Here is a 22,819-nt window from a genome sequence, read left to right as displayed (position 1 = left end):
ACACTAGGTTCAGTCTGCCATCTGCACAATTTGCCTTAATCAAGATGTTGAACTGTACAAGATATGAGTTGGGATACTTGATGCATTTCATTAGCCACTGCTTTTATTCATTAGTACACATATTGAGGTTTGGCTTTACTTTTTGTTTTGTTTTATAATGCTGCATACAACAAAGGTTTTCCTGTGTGTTAACTATTTAAAAATGTGTTCAATTATCATGTTTTCTGAGGCTCACGTTAATAGGCCGGAGTAAGAAAAGGTTCCCTTCCTCAAAGCTCTTTAATAAACGTGGCTGCTGAAATGTGGCTACAAGGAGAGATTACTTTGTAAGTCTCGTCTTGAATGGAGAGGAGATATGTTAGTAGTAGGCTTCATTGTACCTCGTATAATTTGAATAGGTGTATTATTCGCTAACCTGTGTAAAAAATAAATAAATAAATAAATAATTAAAAAGAATGGGGAGGGTCAAAAGCCCAAGCAGACACATTTTAGTGTTAGAAGTAGGGTTAAACACATAAACCAGTTGCTGTCAGGATATTGAAATATGGATCTGGGACTTCAGGCCTAATGACAAAATAAAGTATATGAGAGGTCTTTATTGACATGACTTGACATAAAAAGTATAGGACAACTGTTCATTAGAACAGCTTCCTATAACGATGGTAGGGACTGGACTAATTGCTTAGGAATGCATGAATAAATATGATTGAAGTATATTTAACCTTCACCTTAAACCATATATTGCTGTGCTTTTCATAATATTTATACTTATTCATTCTTTTCCATAATAAGTGCAGGTGAACAGTTCATCATATAGTACAGAACAGTAATACTAATGTGGTTCTTGGTTAGGGATCAGGGCAGGACCCTTATATCATCTATAAATACGAAATTCCCTTGCTGCTTGTGTCTGACTTCTAACATTCCTCTCCATGTGAGCATATTTTAGTGGGGAGGGGTAAGAGACACCTGCCAGTCTCCCATATCTTCAAAAGTTTGCATTTTCCTTGTGGGGCTTAGAAACATCTACTGTGTGTGACCCTAGTAGTTCAGTAGTAAGACTGCAATACACAAATGTTTACCTTAGCCATCTTAAATGTATGTTACCTAACATAATAGGATTTCTAAGAACAAATAATTATTCCTGTTTTGCAAAGTATGTATTTTGTAAGGAATTGGAAATGTAAAAAAAAGCCAGTTTAAAAATGAGCTTTAAAAAATGTGCAGTTTAAAACTACATTGCAGTTACTATTTGTCAGGGTCAACAATGGCAATCAAGTTTTCAAATTTGGGATGAGGTGTTGATGTGGGTTGCTTACTTTTAGGTTGCTGACCCATGAACCGTATCAGGAGCTGATAAAAAAAAAATCCAGTATGTTGATTAGATAAAAAATGTTAAACCGGGCTCTTTTTTGCTGTTTAAGAATTTTAGTAGAATATATTGTGGTTTGCATACATTATTTCCTTGCGTTCTGGTAATACAAGAGGTAAAATTGAACCAGTGATTTTAAACAATGACTATGTGTCCGTGGCATTAATTTGTTTGTCCACGACAGAATTGTGTTGATTTTGAATTCTAAAATGTTTGATGTGGCATTGAAGTTACTGCTAGATTCACGCTTAAATCAGGGGTGAAAAGTATAAGAATTGAAAAGTGAATGATAAACTTTATTGGGGTTTTGAAGAGACTGTTGTCTGATCCTTGCCTACAGGATTTCATGCATGCTTTTGTTTTGTTTTCTAGGTGGCTGGTTTGTCTATCAGCAGAGAAATGAGGTTCATAACAACTGTGGAATAGAGATTTACTATCAGACAGACATGCAAAGCACTTCTGAGAACATGCTTCTCGAACTTCTTTGTCAGATCATTTCAGAACCTTGTTTCAATACCTTGCGTACCAAGGAACAATTAGGTAGGTCTACTAGCTATTAGATGTCATTTTAATGATTTATGGTTTTGGGCAACATTGTTGGTAGTACTGTGTAATGGCTACATTTTTAAGAGAAGTTTATACAAGTACCTTTGGTTCTGATGGACACTTATACCCAGGGTTCTTACTAAGCTGGAACTGGAAAATTCTTAAGTGCTCCTGCCCACCAGCAGGTAGTACCGTGGTGCTTCATGGTGACTCCACGCCGTCCAGTACATTCCAAAGCAGAAATTAATTTATATGCCTCCTTGTGGACTGATGTCAGTTCCTTTTTTCTGCATTCTTCGACAAGCAATTCCACTTTCAACTTAGCTGGTTTTCTGATGGCTTTGAAATTGGACACCATATTCTAGGAAACAGTAGCTCCACTGAAAACTACAGGAAGGCGTAAACAGTGGTAATGCTGCCAGATTCAAATCCACTACCCCTACCCTGACACCACTACAAGCAGAGAATTTGCTTTCTCTGGATCTCACTCAGTGTAAGATTCACTCTAGTCTCCTCAAAACACTGATAATGAGTAGCGGGAGGTGACTCTCACTATACTGAAGATTCATTATACTGAGATTTCTTTAACCAGGTTCTTCTTCTGAGATTTTGTTGCCTTTTAATAACTCCCTTAGGGATGCCATTCTGGCTACATTTTCTTAGCTTTGTGTGTCAGCCAGATGACCTGTGGCTAGGCTGGCTCCTGGTGATCTGGACTTTCTAATGAGGCACCCTATACCAAAGAGTCATGATTGTGCAAGCTTCAGTAAGCATGATTAATCCAACCTAACAAACTTTACTGAGCCAAACTATATAGTCCCTTCAAGGCCACAGTCATGACATTAACAGTTCAAAGAGGCTACTTCCTGCAATTGATTTGCTCCCCACCCTGTCTTTCCCCCATACCTGAGCAGGTTTCGGAGGATTACTGCCATCCTAATGCAGGAAGACAGCCTTCTGCTGTCTAAGGATACCATCAAGCCTATACCAGTCTTGGAGAAGGATGTTACGCTCATTACTCTGATTGACAGAGGCCTGAGGACTATAATCAATTTCTGTCTTCTGATTGCCTTTTTGAGGAAAGACCACAATGCTCACTACTTACTTAGAAATTAACAGAAGACTGTATGGTGTCCCTGGGCTTGCAGGATGTGTATTTACATATACTCTCTTGCAGTCCCACAGGCATTTTCTGTTGTTCATGATTGGGTTGGAACATTTCCTACTTTATTTGCTGTGTTCCCTTTTGGTCTCCGCTCCGGTCCCTTGAATGTTCACAAATGTGCTGCCATTGGTCACCGCCCATGTTTGAAGATCAGGGATCCAGGTGATACCTCGAAGATTGGCTGCTTAAGGTCTGGGCTCACTCCAGTCTGTTTTATACCACCTTATGATGATGGACAAACTAGTGACATGTTAGGAATTTTCCATGAACAAGCCAAAATCCATCCAGAGCCTCACACAGATGATTTCCTTTATTGGTGCTGTGATAGACACCATGGCACCAAAATTAGTTTGGAACATTCAGGATTGAGCCTCAAACATTGAGATCATATTCTATGACTCGATGAGGATGACTCTGAAGCTTTTTGAGCTTGTGCATCCTTCTCACTCTAAATGTCAGGTGATATATGCTGGTCTAGCAGTGGTGAAACCTCAGGTTTGAGTGGGCTTTGTAACAGAACTGCCTTTCCAACTCCATTCTCATCTTGAAGGAGACAGCTCAGAATCTTCATTTGTGTATGGTAAGTGCCAACCTGACTGTGCCTCTCCGACTGCATGGTTGTGACAGACATATTGCTACTGGGCTGTGGGGTGGTCACGTGAGAGATGTAGAGATGAGGCCTCTCCACATGAATCTTTTGGCATCTCCAAAGTCTTCCTCCTATCAGTCAAGGAGAGGATGGTGCAGGTCCTCACGGACAACACAGACACCATTGGGTAGTGCAACAAGCACTGGATCCTTTGCCGGGGAGGCCTTATGTCTCTGGAAGTGAGTGTCTTGACCAGTAGAACATCTTCCTGGTTGCCAACCATCTGGCGGGATCACTGAATTCCAGCGCAGACAAGCTGAACAGACATTGAGTAGCAGACCATGAGTGGCATCCCCATTCTGCTGTGTTCCCATAAAGGCTCTGTCTCGGAGAAGCAGTCCAGATAAAGTGAAGCACTTCACTCCTGTACACCTGTCTGGTACTGTCCTGAATTCTGACAAAGATCAGGAACAACAAAGCTCAGTTTTTTCCATTGGCTCCGAAGTGGGCAAGGAGTGTGTATCTGGAGTGCTGACAATGAGTATCTGTCCTCTGATCATGCTATGTCTTATGGAGGGCCTCCTGTTGCAACAGCAGGGCCGGGTCCTGCACCCAACCCTGCGCAGTCTTCACCTTCATGTGGGAAGATTGAGCGATTGGCTACAGTTGACTGCCTTCGATCTTCCTCCTGAAGTTGTAAATCTCATCCTTTCTACCAGGCTTTCCTCTGCACCCACAATAAAGACCTGTTACAGGCTATATTGTCAAATGTCTTGTTTGTTTTATCTTTGATCAAGTGAGGACTTGCAGCGTGCACTGTTAATAGTTATTTGTAGGCCTTTTTGTGTTTGCTGGACCAGCAGTGCTTGTTCAGTTCACCTGTTGTGATGAAGTATCTCAAAGTTTTGACACATGTTTCAATCCTAAAACCTTTGTGAATCCACAGTATGATCTCCATTTAGTCCTCATTTTACTTCGGTGCAATCCCATTTAACCGATCCCTAGTTGTCCATCATGTCTCATGACTCGAGACTGTGTTTCTAGTGGTGGTAACTTTGGCACATCCAGTGAGTGAACTTCACACACTTGATGCAGCCACCTTACATCACCTTTCTTCCACATAAAGTGGTGTTGAGGGCAGGGCAGCTTTCTGGCCAAAGGTTGTGACTGTTGTTCATATTGGGCAATCCATCACTCGCCCAACATTCTTTGCTCTGCCTCACCCCTCGAAAAATTAGACACTCCAGTTAAACCCCAGAGGATTTTTGAGCTTTTACATAGATTGCACTAAAGATTTTGTGTGTTCTCTAGGGCAAAGAAGGGCAAGGCACTGCAAATGAGGTCCGTGTCAAGATGGATAGTCCTTGGCATTAAAATCTGCTATTCATTGGCTAAGACACAACCTCTGGAAGGATGGAGGACTCATTTCTTTAGGGCCAAGGCTGCTACCACTGCAATGGCATGCAGAGTGCCTATCCTTGACATCTGTCATGTTGTAACTTGGGCATCACTTCACACGTTCACAGAGCACTGCAGCCTTGACAGCCAGGGGCAACGGGAAAATAATTTTGGTCACTCCAGTCCTGTTTTTGGTTTGAGACATTCCACAACACCTGGGGAGGTACTGCCTTGTGTCTGTTCTGAAGCTAAGGAATCTGCAGTTAGAAGTACCTGTCAGAATAACAAGTTGCTTACATTTAGTAATGTTCTCTCTGGTGGGTACTGTCCAACATTGAGATTCCTCACCACCCAGCCTCCTCCCAAAATAAAGATCTACATACTGGTACCTCATATTATTGTTGAGCTCTGTCTCGTCGGAGGCAGACAGAATACAGAATCAGACAACATGATGCTGCTTACAGGTGGATATGTCAATGAAGTCAACATAGAGCTGTACAGTACCACCTACTGGTGAATTGGAACAGTGCTGTTTAAATCTTCTGTATCTGGTCTGGTGCTTGGGGGTATTCTGAAGGAGAGGAATCTACAGTTAGGTATAGTATGCATTAGAAAGACTGATCCAGAATGTAACTAACTTGTTAGTTTGTTCTGTTGTTCGCATAGTAAGGACTTGTAGTGAGTACAGTCAACGGTTATCTTACTGGCTTTTGAGGCATTTTTCTGTATATCTGATGTGATTTTTTTTATTTTTTATCAAAGGGCTCACATGTTTCACTGAAACTGTTCATTATGCCTCAATGGGATTGTAACTCGTTATTTCATATGTGCACACCTTTTGAGCCAATGCACATATGCTCACTGTGTCTACTGATGCTCAACACATTGTACCTGATTGCTGTCACCACAGCACACCATGTGAGTGAACTGCAGGGGCTCTCAGTGCAACCTCTATACACCACCTTCTTTCTGAACAAATTAGTGCTGAGGAATTGGGCAGCATTTTTACCCAAAGTTGTGACATCTTTTTACATTGGCCCATCTGTTATCCTGATGTGTTTTTTCCCTTTTGCTCACCTAATCCTCCAAAAGAGGAGGAAAAGCTCTATTGGCTCAACTCTAAAACAGCTTTGAGTTTATACATAGACTACACAAAATACATTATTGTGGATGACCAGCTCTTTTGAGAAACGGAAGTCAGTGCAAAAAATTGACCCTGTCAAGCTGGATTATTCTCTGCATCAAAATGTGGTATGCACCAGCAAAAAAGCCCATAGCCCCAAATCTGGCAGGCTCGTTCTGCTAGGCAACTGTCTTCCGTTCTAAACATCTGCCAGGCCATGATGTGGACGTCTGTGCACACTTTAATAAAGCCCTACTAATTTGACTGTCTGGTACGGCATGTAGGCTAGTTTGCCCACTCAGTTCTGCAAGACTTTCTGGTCTGAGTTCACTCTCTGTACCCTAAAACTTTCGACAGGTACTGGTGTGGTATCTATTTTGAAGGTCAGCAGTCTGCAGTTAGAAGTATCTGTCAGAAGAAAAAGATACTTATCTTTAGTAATGCTATTTCTGATGGATACTATGTCTAACCACACATTCTGCACTGTCCTTCCACCTTCCTGTCCTGCGGTGTGGACTCCTGACCATCACATCAATGGCCAAATTTAGAATTTGGTACACAGTCACCTACAGCTTAAGTGCTCTGTGTCTGAGGGCATGGAAGAATATCTATTAAGCTGCCTCAGTGTGCAGGAGTGGCACTTAAGTGCAGCTCCTTTCTGCCACTTCCCAGCGTGATATAGGGTCATTGCAGAGCCATACAGTGTCACTATGCCAGCTCTTTATGATGAGGGCCAAACTTATCTAGTGAAATATCACAATACGATGACCATGATATGTGTGTAGTTTGTCTTCATGACCACTGTTCCATCAAAGACTATGGCATGTTAAAGAAGCTATTGTATAGAAAGCTGAGAGACTGGGAATGCATCAGTCTCAAGGCTGTGAAAGGGGAACCTGGACATGGGTCATCTCCAGCGTATCCACTTCTGCCTTGAAGGGGAGAGTTCATCTTTCTATCCTCTGTTCCTACTAGGATGCTGCTTCTGCCATTCTAGAGGTATGTGGGTAGTAACTCTTAGACACAGGCACCACTTATCCTAGTTGACATTGAAGTAGTAAATGTTAGGAGACACTTTAGATTGATGCAAGCCGTCAAAAGCCTTTAGCACCAAGGCACATCCATGGTTCAACGTCAATCATAGCAGTATTCTCATCAAGGCATCATGTGATGTTAAGACAGTTTCACCTTGGAGAGCTCACATTCTCTCAGGTTTTCTTACTGCTTGAAAGTCTTGAAAGTGGGTTGTGCTACCTTTTCCAGTGAATTTTACAAATGTGGCAATTCCAGTCTTGGTGAATGATTATGATCAGACTGATCCCTCAGTGGTGCAGAGTCCTCCTCAAAGCACTATTGTTCAACAATTTTGTCAGCCTTCATTGGAGGTTACAAGCACCTCTTGGATTGAGGATGTCTTATCCAGCCCACTCAAGAAGTTTGGCCTCCTGGTAACTGTCGTACTGGATTGAGAGACAGCAACTTCTGGTGGTTGTTGAAACTGATGAAGATAATAGGAACCTTAACATATGTCTCTTTTGAGATGTCAGTTTCTGCTCCTATGACTGTCCTTTTCCTAGGAGTGGAAGCTGGCATAAATTCTCACATTAACAATCCAATTCTGACTCTAGTGTGTCATATAATTAGCATCTTCTTAACCCCTTGCCTTAAATTCATCACCCTATACCCTTAATTCCTAATCCTAAACCCATAACCTTATACCCTTAGTCCCTTAACTATTCATTCCCTTCATTCTGTCATTACATCCATATTTTTGGGCAATTAATACTTTGTGAAGTGTTCCTTGCTCAATTCTTTTTAGAACTAATATTTGATGACTGTTTTGAAAGAATGCCTTCGGTTGAGTACCTCTTTGATTGATGATCTTGTGACCTTCTAGAGCTTTGAAATACTGCAGAAAGGAAATTCAATTTGGAGGAAACCATGTCTTAAGGTAACACACCTGTCCTCTTAAAGACATTTCAGACAAAATCTCAAGCTTGCTCTATTGTAACTTTGGTCTCTGGTCTCCTGGTTCCTGTAATGGATATTTTTGCAAATCCATTCTCTGTATGGCTTGCAAAAAGACACCCAGAAAAGAAATTGAGATCTGTCAATAGTGAACCCAGTTTCTTCAAGTACAAGGTTCCCACAGATCCGTTGGTTGGGGCTGCATCAAGGAAAATGTTTAATGCCGCTGATTCAGCTACCTCTAATCCACCAGAGAGTGGCACAGAAATAAGATGCCTTAGAGCTGACACTTGTTAAACATCAGCTGGTACTGTGGAATCTATCAGTTACTCTGCCCTGTTGAAATGCTGGAATTGATCTCTATAGCTCGTCATTAACACTTTTCTAACCTTCGTTCCAAGAGTTAAAGAGACACGATTTTCCTGAAGTAGTGACAGAAGTAGTGATTGCATCAGATAACTCGATTGGTGTATCATGGTTTCGGGCAGATCTTGCCACCCCAGATATTCATCATGGTGTCATTGTAATGTTCTTCATGGCTCAGACGTAAACATTGCCCCTCATTTATAACAGAAAGTTCTGCATTTGCCATTTAATTGGGAAATTTTTTGTTAGACATGAGCTGGATGTGGAAATCTAAAAAAATGAAGACTGAGACCTTGAGGACTGTGGGTCTGTAGAAGAGGAACACATTTCCCATATATGCAGGTAATAGCTTTCAGCATGGAGAAACAACAGTTGCACATCCAGTTTTAAAAAAAAAAAAAAAAGCTACTGCAAGGGCAGAAATAACACCAGCCCTCCAGGGACAACAAATCTTGCAGTGAGAGGGGACTCCATCCTTCCAGTGCTGCCAGGAGGGCACCTACAAATCAAACAACAAAAACATCCGGCCTCCACTTATGAGCACCCCATGGGAGGCAGTGTTTCCAACCTTCTCCCTTCAGGGCAGAAAATTACAGTGGATATGTTGGTAATGGGTGGAAGAGATCTAAAATCTGGATTTACAGCCATTTCCTTGAAATCATTGAAATGGATCATATCCTGCAATGTTGAACCAGCTGTTTCAGGAGTCTTTAATGCTTCTAAAGAAAGCTGCAATAGAGCCTTTGCCAAAGCATCAGTAAAACAATAACTCCTGTTATTTTTTAATCAGACAGAAATGCTTCCAAGCAAGCTTTGTCACTCTATTGTAGATCTAAGGTAGGTGAACAAGTAGGACAATAATTCAGAATGCTGGTTCTTGGTTAGCTTTGTTTATATTTCCAACAAGGTGACTGGGTGTGTGCTTCAGGCTTGTGGGATGACTGTTATCATTTACTATTTGTATCAGTCTCAAACAAATTCTGAGGTTCAAAAATGCCATGAGTCACGGAGTACAAAAGTAGTCCCATACTAAAATCAGCTCCCAGGTCTTTTTAGTTGTTGTGGCAGTTGTTCCAGTTCACCTTCTTAAGAAGAGGCTGTTCTTGAGGAGGTGAGCTTGTCTCGAGCATATTCAATATCTATTGCTGGCAGTAGATCCACTTTTCAATTTGGGGCATCATTTGAATGTAAGGAAATCCACCTGGATTTTATTGCAAAGAATGTAGTACTTAGGTGTGGTTCTAGACACAGGGGAAAAGTCTCTGTCTCACACAAAGGTTTTTTTTCCGTCTTTCAGAAAGGCTTAAATCTCAAGCTGATTTGCAACCCCTTTAGTACGGTAAGCACTCGCTCTTCTGGCTTTTGTCTAACCCGGGGTCTGAGGTTGCATATGAGACTACTGCAGTAATGTTTGGAGGACCAGTAGTTTCAGAAGTCAGGAAGTCAAGACAAGAAACCACTGTCGTCTTCAGGCGCCCCGCAATCACTTCAGCTATGGTGCAAAAAGAAGACTCTCCAGATTGTAGTATCATTTCAGAATTTGGTTCCTTTGCAAAGAGTGTTGACAAAGAGGCCTGTCAGGAGGTCTGTGATGTGCTCATGGACAATCTTATGACTCAGGTGCTTCGGTTCCAGTGGTAAAGGGCTATATCATCAATATGTTGGAGCTGAGAGCATTTCACCTTACCGAAATCTTTCTTGACAGACATTAAGGTCAGGAATCTTATGCTGCACACAGACAAGTTTCCCTCTATGTACTGAAGCTAGAGACAAAGCCCTGGGTTTTTTCTCATGAAGCCCAGAAAATTTGGCATTGGATGCTGGTAAAGGGGGGTTCAGATGGTGACAGTACATCTTTGAGGGTTGCAAACACAAAAGCAGAAAACCAGAGTCCCTTTTTGCTAGAACAACACTAATGGGTCTTAAGCAACTACTTCCATTCAGGCATCTTCTCTGTGGCCTCCAGAAGTAATGAAGAAGGTTTGCATATTTCTCCGGAATTCTGAAACCTCAGTGCCTGAGGAATGTTCTCTTTTATTAATCCAGTAAAGAGGATGTCTCTGTTCATTTCCTTTGACTCCACTTATTTCCACACGAATCACAAATTTCATGCTTTGCAATGTGGTGATGATTCCCCTTATCCTGATCTGGTCTCATCACTAGCGGTACCTGGACCTTCTTCTGATGTTCCTTCAGCCGCAGAAGAAACTCCTGATCAGCCCGGATCCACTTTTAAAGTGGCAGGATCTTTCACCCCAGACTTTAATCACTGAACTTCGCTGCCTGGTACCTTAGGTCTTGTATTCAAGGTTCAGATCTTTTTATTGACAAGATATTTAATGTGAACATGGAAAACAAGTCAACCTGAAGCCCTCAAAGTCCTACAGTGTATAACTGAAAACCACAAAGTAACTCCCTCCCCCGCTCCCATTCCCACCCACGTCAAGGAGTACACCAAGCAACAAAGTCTTATGAGCTGGCACAAAGTGAATGCTGTGGGGCCCATTACGTAACAGGTACTGGTAATGGGGATCGCAATTATGTGTCAGTCGTAGAATTTGTAAATACTTGTGTAATGTCAGCTCGTGGAGCTCTTTGGAAAAGAGGACAAGAAATGGGCTCCAAATTTCCCTAAAGGTATCACTCTGAGCAGTGAGGCTCAGGGTTAGCTTCTCCATACCTAGCATATGCCAAAGTCGATGAAACCACCCCAGGTGAGTCAGGCGACTGTTGGTGCCCCAATGAGTAAGAATATTTTGGAGAGCTGCCCCTAGTGCCAGACTGATCTTGCGTCCTTTACGTGATTTGAGCGGGAAAGTAAGGGGCTGGGGAGTACCAGAAACATGTATGCAGGAAATCAAGGGAGCTGGGTGTCTAAATGGGTGTCACTGTTGTTCAAAATTCCCTCCCAATATTGGAAAGCTTGGGGCATTCCCAAAGCAGATGTACCAGCGTCCCTAGGGAACTGCAATGACTCCAGCGGTTTGCGCTGCAAGTGGGGTTACCCTTGTATAGCCTAACTGGGGTGAGGTGCCAGTAGGTGGCGATTTTGACGGCTGTCTCAGTACTAGCTGTATTGTGTGCTGTGTAATGCGCTCTGAAGTACAGCTCCTTCCATTCCTTAGTTGTGAGTGTTCTCCCTAACTCTGCCTCCCAGCCTTTCTGACCTGATGCCTTAGGCAGTGTGGGTGGTTAAAGCAGGATGGTATAAAGTTTGGTAATAAGGTGCTTATTGTTGGTTTTCATTAGGAGACATTTCTCAAAAGGCGTAAGGGGTCGCTGAGCTCCCCCAAAAGACCGTTGGGTGCATCACCTAGTTTCTAATCTGCGGATATTGCATCCTTTGAGTTTCTGGGAGTGCATGTTAGTTTTGCAATTCCTCAAACGGCAGCGGACCCTTCTCATTGAACAAATGTCCAATGGACCGGCAGCCAACCCCTTTCCAATGAAGGAATGTTTTGGGGTCCAGACCTGTCTTGAAGGCTGTGTTTTTGATTATTGGGGTCAGCAGGGAGGTGAAAATGGAAAGTCCCTTACAGCATGCAGCGCGATCCCACCCTTTCAATACTGTATCAGCGAGCGGGGAGGAGTAAAGACCCCTGCGGTCTCAGTCTATGCACCAGGAAGTGCCCGTAACTGCTCGGTCCATAAACAGCCAATACTTCTCAGATTCTGCCCCGGGCCCACTCCACTAAGTATTGAAGCTGAGTAGCGTGGTAATATTGTAGAAGATCTGGGATCCCCAGCTTCTCCAGGGAGGCTGCTGGCTCAAGATATGGTTCATCGTGGATGGCCTTCGTCCCAGAGAAGTTGTAAAACTCGTCCTGGAGGGATTGGAGCAAACCAGCAGGTGGTTCAGTCTCTAGCACTGAAACAGGAACAGAATCATCTGTAGAATTATCATCTTTAGTGCCGCTATCGGGCCAAGCCAAGAGAGGGGATAAGTTGAGTTTTCACTGTGCCAGTTTGCGCTTTACACATTGAAGGAGAAGTTGATAGTTGAGACATGACGTCTCTTGGAGGGTCTGGCGAGTTGTATGCCTAAATACGGGATAGATATGGGCTGCCATTGAAGCAGAAACTGGTGCGACAAAAGCATCACTGTCTCCTGAAGGAGTGAAAGATTGAGGGCCTGGACTTTTGTATGTTTGTCCGGATGCCTGCAACCCTGCCAAAGGCTTCTGTTTCATCTACAAAGGCAGTTTGTGGGGTTTCCAGCGTGTTTATGATGTAATCTGCTTAAAGGGCAAGGGTGTGCGTCTCCCTGCCAAAAGTCACCCCTGTGATGTGTGGGTTATCCCGGACCCATTGGGCGCAGGGCTCCATGTATAGGGCGACAGTGGACACCCCTGTCGCCACAGATTTGGGAGGAAGACCGGCCATTGACCTTCATGGTCTCTGAAGGGCAACTATAGTTACTGAGTATCCAGTATTCCAAGAGGCTGTTAGTCATTCGGTTGAAAGAGCTTCTACTTGTGGTGTGTCAGCAAGCACATTGAGCTAAGAACATTTTCCCCGGGGACATGGTACTACTTTATCTTTACCTGCCATTCTGGTTCACATTTGTCTTCTACCAAAATGCATTTAGAAGTTATCGCTGCTTATCATAATTCTACTTTTCAGGCATCTTTTGTCACTAATCTGGTGATTTAGGATTTCCTGGATGGTGTTAAAGTGTTTCCTGCAGGACAGTTAATTATGGTCCTCTCTAAATTGATACAGCTGCCACCAGACTCTTAAAGCGATGTATAAGGCTGTCAGCACTGTCTTCAAAGACTGCCTTTTTGACTATTAGCTGGGAAGGTGAGTAAGCTTTTTGTCTTATTAACAAGTAATTATTAAAACATTCATTTTCTCTTTTTCCTTTGTCTTTTCTGATTTTCACAATAATCAGACTATTTCATTGTCAATTTTCACCCTTCTTCTGTCCCCAGCAGAGAGATTATATGAAGAAGTCCAACGAGGTTTGTAGGGAAAAGCAGCTGTTTGTAAATGATGGCACTGTTCCAACTGGCATAGTCTCCTATAAACAAATTATAGCAAGATGAACTGTTTCTTGTATTGTTACTTGTTAAGAAAAAACGAATAGGTCCTTAACTGGTGAACCATGGACCCATTCCACAAGGCCAAAGGTAGCTACTGTGACTCTTAAGAGGTAAAAGATTGTCTCTCTAAAAGATGAATGCACAAACCTGTGTTGAGGGTTAAATAAAAGATTGTTGGAACTTTTATCTGTTGAAAAGGGAGTTATCTTTAATAGTTAGACATATTTAGGCCATACAATAAGAAACTTTCAATCTGATGAAAAATGTCTTTCTCCTCCGCAGATGTTACTAGCACAGTCAAAGCTACGTCACCAGTTTCCTCATTTGTTTTTTGTACTGTGAGGCATTTACACTTTTTAACATACCTTTCTCCTTTTTGTTTAAGTACTGCAATGAAACTAGTGTACATACCACAAAAGGCTCTCATGGAGCAATCCATTGTATAAAATTAGCAAAGTTGCAGCATGCAGATCTGTAAACACTTTTGGTGAGCTTTACACACTAGTACTCAACCCATGTGGATAAGATGATTTAAGATTCATTTGAGAATATCTTTGTCTTTATTCCACGTTCGCATCTTTGAAACTGATGCAAAGCATGCGATAGTATTAAGAAATAATTCTGAAAAATTATTTGTTACTTGCATGTTACGTTGACTTTGCTTGTTATCTTTTTACTTGAGTTTTACATGGAACCCACCAAAACTATTCAGTTGTAAAAAGTGTTTTGCCCGGCAGGTTTAAAGCTAGTGCAATAATGCAAACAATTACATCTTTCCAGTAATTCCTCTATAGTCCGGAGGCCTTGTGGAGGCTTTGACGTAAGGAAGAGTAAAATGCTACAATATACTTATAAGTGTCCATTTTGGGATTTGACATGCAAAACATATAGGAAACTTATTTTTTTTAAAGAATGAATTTCTGCTGATTATGAAATTTCAAGTCAATTGACAAACTGTTAGTGCTGCATTGAAATTACGGGCAGCCTGGACATAGAATTCTTATCTTTTAGGCCTTCCTGCCAATCGCCAGGAATATAGAGGACTGCTTTCATAAATGTCTAGGTTTTAGATTTCATTTCACCACACCCACCATTGGAAAGAAGACATTGCAGTGATAGAAAAAATCATTATGGCCATCCTTAATGTATGCCCACTCTGTTATTTATTTGCAGTATGCTGTACAAACATTAATAATCAAAGTATTAATATAAAATCCTTAATGTTGTAAAATGTGTACTTCTATTTTTTGTTACAAGTGTCACTACTTTTCTTGAACTTTAACATTTATTAAAGCAGGGATTCTCTAACCCATTCTTTCTTTTTGTTTCAAGGTTACATTGTGTTCAGTGGACCACGAAGGGCTAATGGCATACAAGGACTGCGCTTTATTATCCAGTCTGAAAAGCCACCTCACTACTTAGAAAGCAGAGTTGAGGCGTTCTTAAAAACAATGGAGAAATCTTTGGAAGATATGCCAGATGAAGCTTTCCAGAAGCACATCCAGGCATTAGCAATTCGCCGTTTAGACAAGCCAAAAAAACTTTCTGCAGAGTGTGCAAAATACTGGGGAGAAATTATCTCCCAACAATATAACTTTGATAGAGGTAAGTAGGACCATGTTCTCTAAATACACTTGTGATGGAAATTTTGCAGCTGCCTGACAATAGTCTGTTTAGAATGGTAAAGGCACTTATAAAAAACTAAATGTACTCTGAGCAGTGCAGCAGCCAGTCCTTGTTTGCATGGAAACTGTCCTTTCATTATCTCATCTAATTGTCCACTGAAATAGGCTATGGGTTTATGGCTCATAGGATACTTTTGCATTAGTACTGCTGTCATTGTATCTTCTTTAGTATGGGAGAACAGACAAAACTCTTTGTTATAATAAAGGCTCCCTGCTTTCCTTTTTTACTGATCGTTACAGATAAATACAGACAGAAAACAAAGTGTTTCATGTCTGTATTTATTTTTTTAAATGGAAAAATAAAGACAAATCTGTTTCTTTTGAGTGACTTTCCATGCTGTTTTCATCAGATCCAAGCCAACCGCTAGGCAGATAGAGGGCATGGAGAGTTAAAAACAAGATGGCATTTCCTTACATTGCAACAAATGTCAGCATGCATTTGTAGTATAATGCTAATATTTACCTGCGTGTGGATTGTTATGTTAAATTTGTCTGCTTAATTTTCTAAAACACAACCGGCTTCAAAGTTTAAGTACACGTTTACTAGTTAATAAATGGTGAAATGTACCATGTTACACCTTCATTTATTCACAGAACACATAATAAATATGGATAAATACTGATACGATGGTCAAAACATTATTATGGATAAATACAGGCGGAAATGTTTAAAAAAAAAAAAAAAAACATCTAAAAAAATACCATAAAACCGGGAGCCCTAGTTATAATCCGGTGTTGCTTACACTGGGACGGTGGCTATGCTGTCCTTTAATTCTTGGAATATTTGTTGGAATGGTGGTGTCCAGTGCAGCGCCATGGTCCCTGAAGGTGTGCCCTTGATCATCTGGTACAAGGGCATAATCTTAGAGCGGTTATAAAAAATCCGCTATCTCACAAAGTTGCATAACCCTAAAGATTTCTGTAATTCCTTCACTGTCTGGGGTAGTGGTTGATTTCCAACTGCTTCCACACTGTCTTGAGTAATGAGACGGCCCTCAGCAGACACTACTTGTCCTATGATCATACTTGCTGTTGAGCAATATCCAATTTGTGCTTTTCAGCTTTGTAACCTGTGTATGCTAACAGTATCAGTAATTCCACAATGTCCTTTTCACACTGTGCCTTAGTGCTATTGCAAATCAGCAAATCATCCACATTGTAACACTGTACTTTCACTTTGAAAATTCATCAGATCATTCCTCAAAGATCTGTTAAAAACTGAGGGTGACTCGCAATACCCTTGAGGTAAGCGAGAATTCAAATATTGAATTCCACAGAATGTAAATGCTGGCAAATAATGACTCTCTGCGTGTAAAGGTGCACCATAAAATGCATTTTTAACTCAATCACTGTAAACCACTTTGCTGTGTTTGGGATGTTGGTTAATATCACTGACGGTTCTGGTACTACGGGAAACTCTTGCACTACTGAAGCATTCAAGTTGCAAGAATCCTGTACCATCCTCAAGTTATTTCCCTGCGATTTTTGCACTGGAAAAATCGGGGTGTTGCTTGGTGAGGGCGAGGGATATAAAACTCCCTGCTTCATTAAGGCGTGCATGGTAATTGATATTCCTTCATTTGCTTCACGTGAAATAGGGTACTGCCTAACTCTGGGCATTTGTGCTTTTTCCTTTAGTGTTACCTTAAAAGGTTCAGCGCCCAATATTAATCCTACATTGTTCGAATCTTGTGACCGTAGCTGTGGAGGTACCCGTGCAAGTAATTGACCAGCTTACCCTGTTCCCCTGGATATCTGTGGTAGTCACACTTCTACTCATATTTCAGTCCCTGCTTCTTCTGGACACACTATCCTAAGGTCCTGTACTTTTTCTTCTAGTAGGTCTTTATCTGAAATATCAGACACTTAGACTCCTGGAATTGTGAAAATCATTGTTGCCCACATATTTCACTTGCGGTAGTCTTCTAGAATCCCAATGGTTAACCTGATCTACTGTTCAGCGATAGCACTAATATTTCTTCTGTCTCTGGGTCTGGAGATTCTAGTCTAAGCTGCAATTTAGTTGGGGTGTCTATCAACTTGCCCTGCAAGGCTGGTTCTGTCATTATGAATTTCATTATGCCTTTCTGTAGCAGTGACACATTTAGGGGTACACCTCTCATTTATGCTTCTGTATTGTCTGAGGCGGTTTGTAAGACCATACACAAGGATGGTATCCCTGCTGTGGAACAAATCATTGTCCCCTTATCGTTGAATGTTATGGACATGTTCAGTTTGTGTAACAACTCTCTTCCAAGTAAATTTGTAGGAGCTTGGGGTGCATATGGCTCTGAAACTACAGAATCCCATACCTCAACTGAAGTCTCACAAGTATATGGTACTCATCATTTCCCCCCCCCCCCCGAGAACACTTGAGCTGTCATTATTTTATCTGACAGTGGTAAACCTCCATGTCTAATGCACAATTTGGTTGCCCCTCTATCAATCAAGATTTTATATTTTCCTCCTAATAGACTAATGAATGCTATTGTCGCGTACGCTCTCATTATTCTAATGAGACTACTGGGTTTCCAGCGGCATAATCACCTGTGGTGTGGGAGACTGAGTCTGACCCACTGCAGGTGACACCTGTCACTCCAATCTGGGTTTTTCTCTGGCTAACTAGCAGTGCCTCATCTCTACCCAAGGGCAGGGATGATTGGACAGCCGAGCGCATGACAAATGGTTTCTCAGGGAAGCCGTGGTCACTCAGGTCACATCCGTTTCTCTCAGTTACATTAGTCTCATATACATAATGACAAACAGAGGCAGTGTATGTTTCAATAAGATTTTAATTAAGTGACTGCATCTTGTTTAGCAAAGCGTGAGCTGCAATAACCAGGACGACACAACATAACAAGATTAGAATTGTGACGAAGAGAGTAAAGCATGGAAATAACGCCACCATATTGTCACTAGAGTCCATAGATTAATTCCTACCTAGGCTATAATAGAGCACAGTGTGTTAAGCTCTAAATCTGCCCTTCAGGTTCCCTCGGGAGGACATCATCCCCCATACCTGAGAAAAGGCCTGAATTCTGCATTAGTATCTGTAGCGAAGCATTCGCCAATCAGCATACATTCGTGGTTATCTGGCTGGAATCTCCCTCTAACTTGTAAGAGACAGGGAAGTGTTTTTATAATAAAACAGCTGATGTTCTGAGAAAATGTCCCTACGTAAGGAGGTGTGTTTTCTATGAATGTCAGAGGCTAAACGTATTCCACGTTCATCGGCAACCTATCTTTCTACAGCCTTGAAAGAAGCACAGAGTGAGCAAGAATGTCTTGTTTGAGAACAGAGTGCTGGCCTAGGCAAAAACAGTCAGAAGAAAATAAAACAAGACCATGAAAGTGACTACTGTAAAAATAATAAAGCGGAGGTGAATAAAACATATCCAGGTGAAAGTGCACAGCGACAGGCCTAGAATGCTAAAATAACGTGAATAAAGTTTACAACTAAAGTGGCTACACAACACTATAGGCTCTTGTTTGTAATGCAGTGTTTTTGCTATCACAGGGCACATCAGGGTCTCAGGTGCAGACCATCATGGTGTGAAGAATGGATTAGCCCCTGCTTGAAAAATTGTAACCCCCGTCATTTGCTGCAGTACAGCTTGTGCTTCCAGTGGTGTCTGCTGAATATATTGTGGTGCTGAGTGTTGCCCTGGGGTGGATGTTACCACCCCTGTCTGATAATTATGTTGTGGTTGTATCATTTGCATTGGTTGTTGTGGAGCTATTTGTGCTGCACTTTACAAAAAACTTTGAGGCTTTTGCCAGTACTGTTGTGCAGGGGAAAGATTGCTTCCTTGCCCCCAGTTGTGCCTTTCTAAAGTGACAATCCGCTATTAGGTGCCTTTCTAGTTTCAATGATAAAATGTCATATTTGTTTTATTGCCTCTACCGCTACCTCCCCCTTGTTGCTGCAATCCTTGCATCATTTGTTGGGGAGGCTGACCCATGGGACCTTGATACCACTGCTGGTGTGAATGTATCTGTGGTAGTTGTGCTGTATCTGTAGTAGTTGTGCTGTAACTTGAACTGGAGGTGCTTGAGTGACTACATTTGCTCCTATTGTGCTCTTTCATTGCGTTTGCCTCTAATTTTTGAGCAGCCAAATTGGCTGTGACACAGTTCAAATGATCCTTTGTTTTCTTCCCTCCTCCAGCCTTTTCTAGCATGGTGCAGTATTGTGCTCTGTATTTCTGCCCAAGGTTTACTATCTATTGCCACAATATAGTAAGCTGGCCTGGTGTGTGGTGAGCACCTATGGTGTTATCACCTTATGCCAGGTATCCCCTATTAGTGAAGCGTAGGCAGTGTCTAGGAAGCCAGGGCTCTCGAGAGGTAGCTGTGATGAATATCCAAGACTTATCTAGGAGACATGCATCGCTTATGCAATACCACTTCAGTCACACATCACTTACACACATGAAAGAACTAAACAGTGTTATAAGAATAAAGGTACTTTATTGTAGTAACACAAATACCAAAGTACTGTTTATGCAATACTCCACTCGGAGGTGAGTAAACACACTATTATGTACACATTAGAAGTCGGTGATTAGCATAGAAAGCAATAGCAAATAGTAAAAACAATAGTAAATAATGAAGGCCCTAGGGGGAGACCAAACCATATACTAAGTAAGTAGAATGTGAAAAGCAGTCCCTCACCCAAGGAAGTGAAACCAGAAGAGAGGAGCTGTAGAAACGAAGAACCCCACAAGGTAAGTACCAGAGCCCCATCGACCAGAAGAGGAGGGGCAAGTACCTTTTTTTTTTTTTCTAAACCAACAGGAGAACTTTGGGAAAGGGCTGTGCAAGACCCAGACAGACTGGAAGAAGCCAAAGGTGGATCCTGACAGAAGACGACCTGCTAAAGAAGGGGGGCAAGTCCAGTTCGAGTTGAAGTGTCTGGCTATGGCAGAAGCCACTACCAACCCTTCTGTGGATCCAGGACCAGGTCGACGGTGGATGAAGAAAGTCAGCAGTGCAGTACAGCAGCAGAAAAGGAATTCCAGAAGTGATGCAAGTGATGTCCCACGTCAGTAGTCGTGATGCAGTCTGTCAGTGGTGCTGGAAAATCACCAACAAGCCTTGGCACATGCAAGAGTCCAAGAAGAAGGTTTTGCAAGGCTGAAGAGGACCAGCAAGGGTCAGGGTACTCAACCCAAAGAGGGTGACCTTCAGCAGCTGGGAGAATCACAGGAAGAGGAGGCAGCCCTCACAGACAGCCCACGAGCAGCAGGCACATGAGTCGCAGTGAGGCCCACTCAGCACATCTGAAGAGGCGTTGCACGTCATTGGAGCAGCAGGGAGGACACTGTGCTTTGCAGGAAAGAGTGCTGGGGGCCGGGGCTACACGGAACCTGAAGATCCTTTAGGCGAGGAACAAACAAGCCTTTGTAGCTGCAAGAGTCGCAGTGCACAGTGGTACTCTCCTACAAGGAGAGGCATGGGCTTACCGTCTTCTAAGTTGGACAGGTGGTAGAGAGGACCAAGGGGACCACTCCAGACCACATCCTGTAATTCAGGATCCACGCAGTTCCGGAGGAGAGAGGATCCACGCAGCCAGTCGTCGTTGCAGTTGGTGCCTGCGGATGCAGGGGAGTGACTCCTTCACTCTAAGTGAGATTCCTTCTTGCTCTTTGTGCAGGCTGAAGACTTGTCGCCCTCAGAGGATGCACAGGCAGGAAAATGTTGCAGTTGCTGGAAGGATCCGGCGAAACAATGTTGCAAAGCAGAGTTGCTGGAGTTGCAGATTGCTGGTTCATGGAGGGTCCAGTTGCAGTCCCAGTGGCCAGAAGATTAAGTAAACAATGCAGCGGAGTCCTGCTGGAATCTTGCAAGTCGAATCTGAAGTCCCACCCAAGAGGGAGACCAGGAAGGGGGATTGGTAACCTAGCAGGGTGATCACCTATCCGGATGGGGCTGTGACATTACCTGCCTGACTTGGCCATTCAGATGCTCCCTTAGGCCTCCGCCCACCTTGGATTCAAGATGGCAAAATCAAGTGGGGGAGCTTTGGGCACCACCCCTGGGGTGGTGATGGACAGGGGAGTGGTCACTCCCCTTTCCATTGTCCAATTTCACGCCAGAGCAGGGACCAGGGGTCACTTGGCTGGTGCAAACCAGTTTATGAAAGGAGGGCACCAACTGTGCCCCTCAAAGCATACCAGTGGCTTGGGGAGGCTACCCCTCCCAGCCATGTAACACCTATTTCCAAAGAAGAGTGTGTTACCTCCCTCTCCCACAGGAAATCCTTCCCCTGCCTGGTCTGGTCAAGCAGCAGGAGAGCAGAAATCTGTCTGAGGGGTAAAAGCAGCGCGGGCTGCCCGGAAAACTCCAGAAGACTAGTAGTTGCAATGCTGGGTGTCCTTTAAGGAGCCCCCACAGTGCATGGAATCATACAACCAATACTGGAAACAGAATTTGGGTATGATTACAGCATTTTTTATACCAAACATGCCCAGATTTGGAGTTCCCATTATGTAGATGTACACAGGTAAAACTGCTTCCCCGCACAAGTCCTGTGTAATGGAACTGGAGTTTGTAGGGGCACCTCTGCTTATGCAAGGGTACCCTCACACACAAGTACCTCTGCACCCTGCCCTCTGGGCTAGGAGGGCCTGCCATACGGGGTGACTTACAGTGACTTAGTGCAGTGACCTGTCGTGAAAGGGTGTATGCACCTGTTCACGCAGGCTGCAATGGCAGGCCTGCAGACACATTTTGCATGGGTTCCCATGGGTGGCATGATACATGCTGCAGCCCATGGGGAATGTGTGGTGCCACTAAACCCTGGGTACCTAAGTACCATATACTAGACTTATATAGGGGCACCAGTAAGCCAAATGTGGGGTTTGCAAAGTCCTAAGCAACCAAAGTTAGAGGGAGAGAACACACTCACTGGGTCCTGGTTAGCAGGATCCCAGTGAACACAGTCAAAACACACTGACAGCAGGCAAAATGTGGGGGTGACCATGCCAAAAAGGGGGTACTTTCCTACAACTACTGTCTAATGGCTGTTGTAGATCCTCAGGCAGCCTGTATTTCACAATGTGAAAGAACAATCTGGTCCCTTGTGCATCCAGGGAACCCATTTCAGTAGTCTATAGTTTTCTTATGTGTTTAATATATTCTAACACTGACTCATTCTTCCCCATAACTTGGCTCATCATGCCACCTATATCTGTCACGTCTGGATATCTTCTTCTCAATTCTGTCCAGACAAGTGAATGTATGCTGTTAAATGCTTTCCGTTTCCCTGCCACCAATAATCAAGGTTACGAGTCCTGCATTGGTACGCGGTACTACTTGAAAAATATTGTCTGTCTCATCTCCCGATATACCTGCAAGGAGGCTCTTCACGTCTGCTGTTGCTAGTTGTTGTCCTACTGAGTGCCTTTTGAGGACAGCTATCCCATTTAGAAGCTCCCTCAGCAAATGGTAATTGTTTCTTTAGGTTCTCTGTATCCATGTGTTGCTATTTCACATAGGTCACATTTTGTGCTCCTGGATCCCTTTGTATCAGTGGAAGCTGTCTGAATTGTGGTATTTTC

At 42.8% G+C, this 22,819-nt stretch overlaps 1 protein-coding gene across 3 annotated transcripts in view; it reads left to right on the top strand.

Moving 5' to 3' along the window:
• The window catches only part of IDE (insulin degrading enzyme), a 754,741-nt gene that overhangs the window by 638,912 nt on the left and 93,010 nt on the right, over positions 1–22,819 (top strand). For all 3 annotated transcript variants that reach the window (XM_069239810.1, XM_069239807.1, XM_069239808.1), the window contains 2 exons: positions 1,745–1,912; positions 14,905–15,177. In XM_069239810.1, coding sequence (XP_069095911.1) covers positions 1,745–1,912; positions 14,905–15,177 — 441 coding nt within the window. The remainder of the gene's footprint in view (positions 1–1,744; positions 1,913–14,904; positions 15,178–22,819) is intronic.

Source organism: Pleurodeles waltl, chromosome 6 (genome assembly GCF_031143425.1).
Source record: "Pleurodeles waltl isolate 20211129_DDA chromosome 6, aPleWal1.hap1.20221129, whole genome shotgun sequence".
In the NCBI taxonomy this organism is placed as follows: Eukaryota; Metazoa; Chordata; class Amphibia; order Caudata; family Salamandridae; genus Pleurodeles; species Pleurodeles waltl.
The sequence above is the reverse complement of the archived record's forward strand: the minus strand, read 5'-3'. Positions and strand labels throughout refer to the sequence as shown.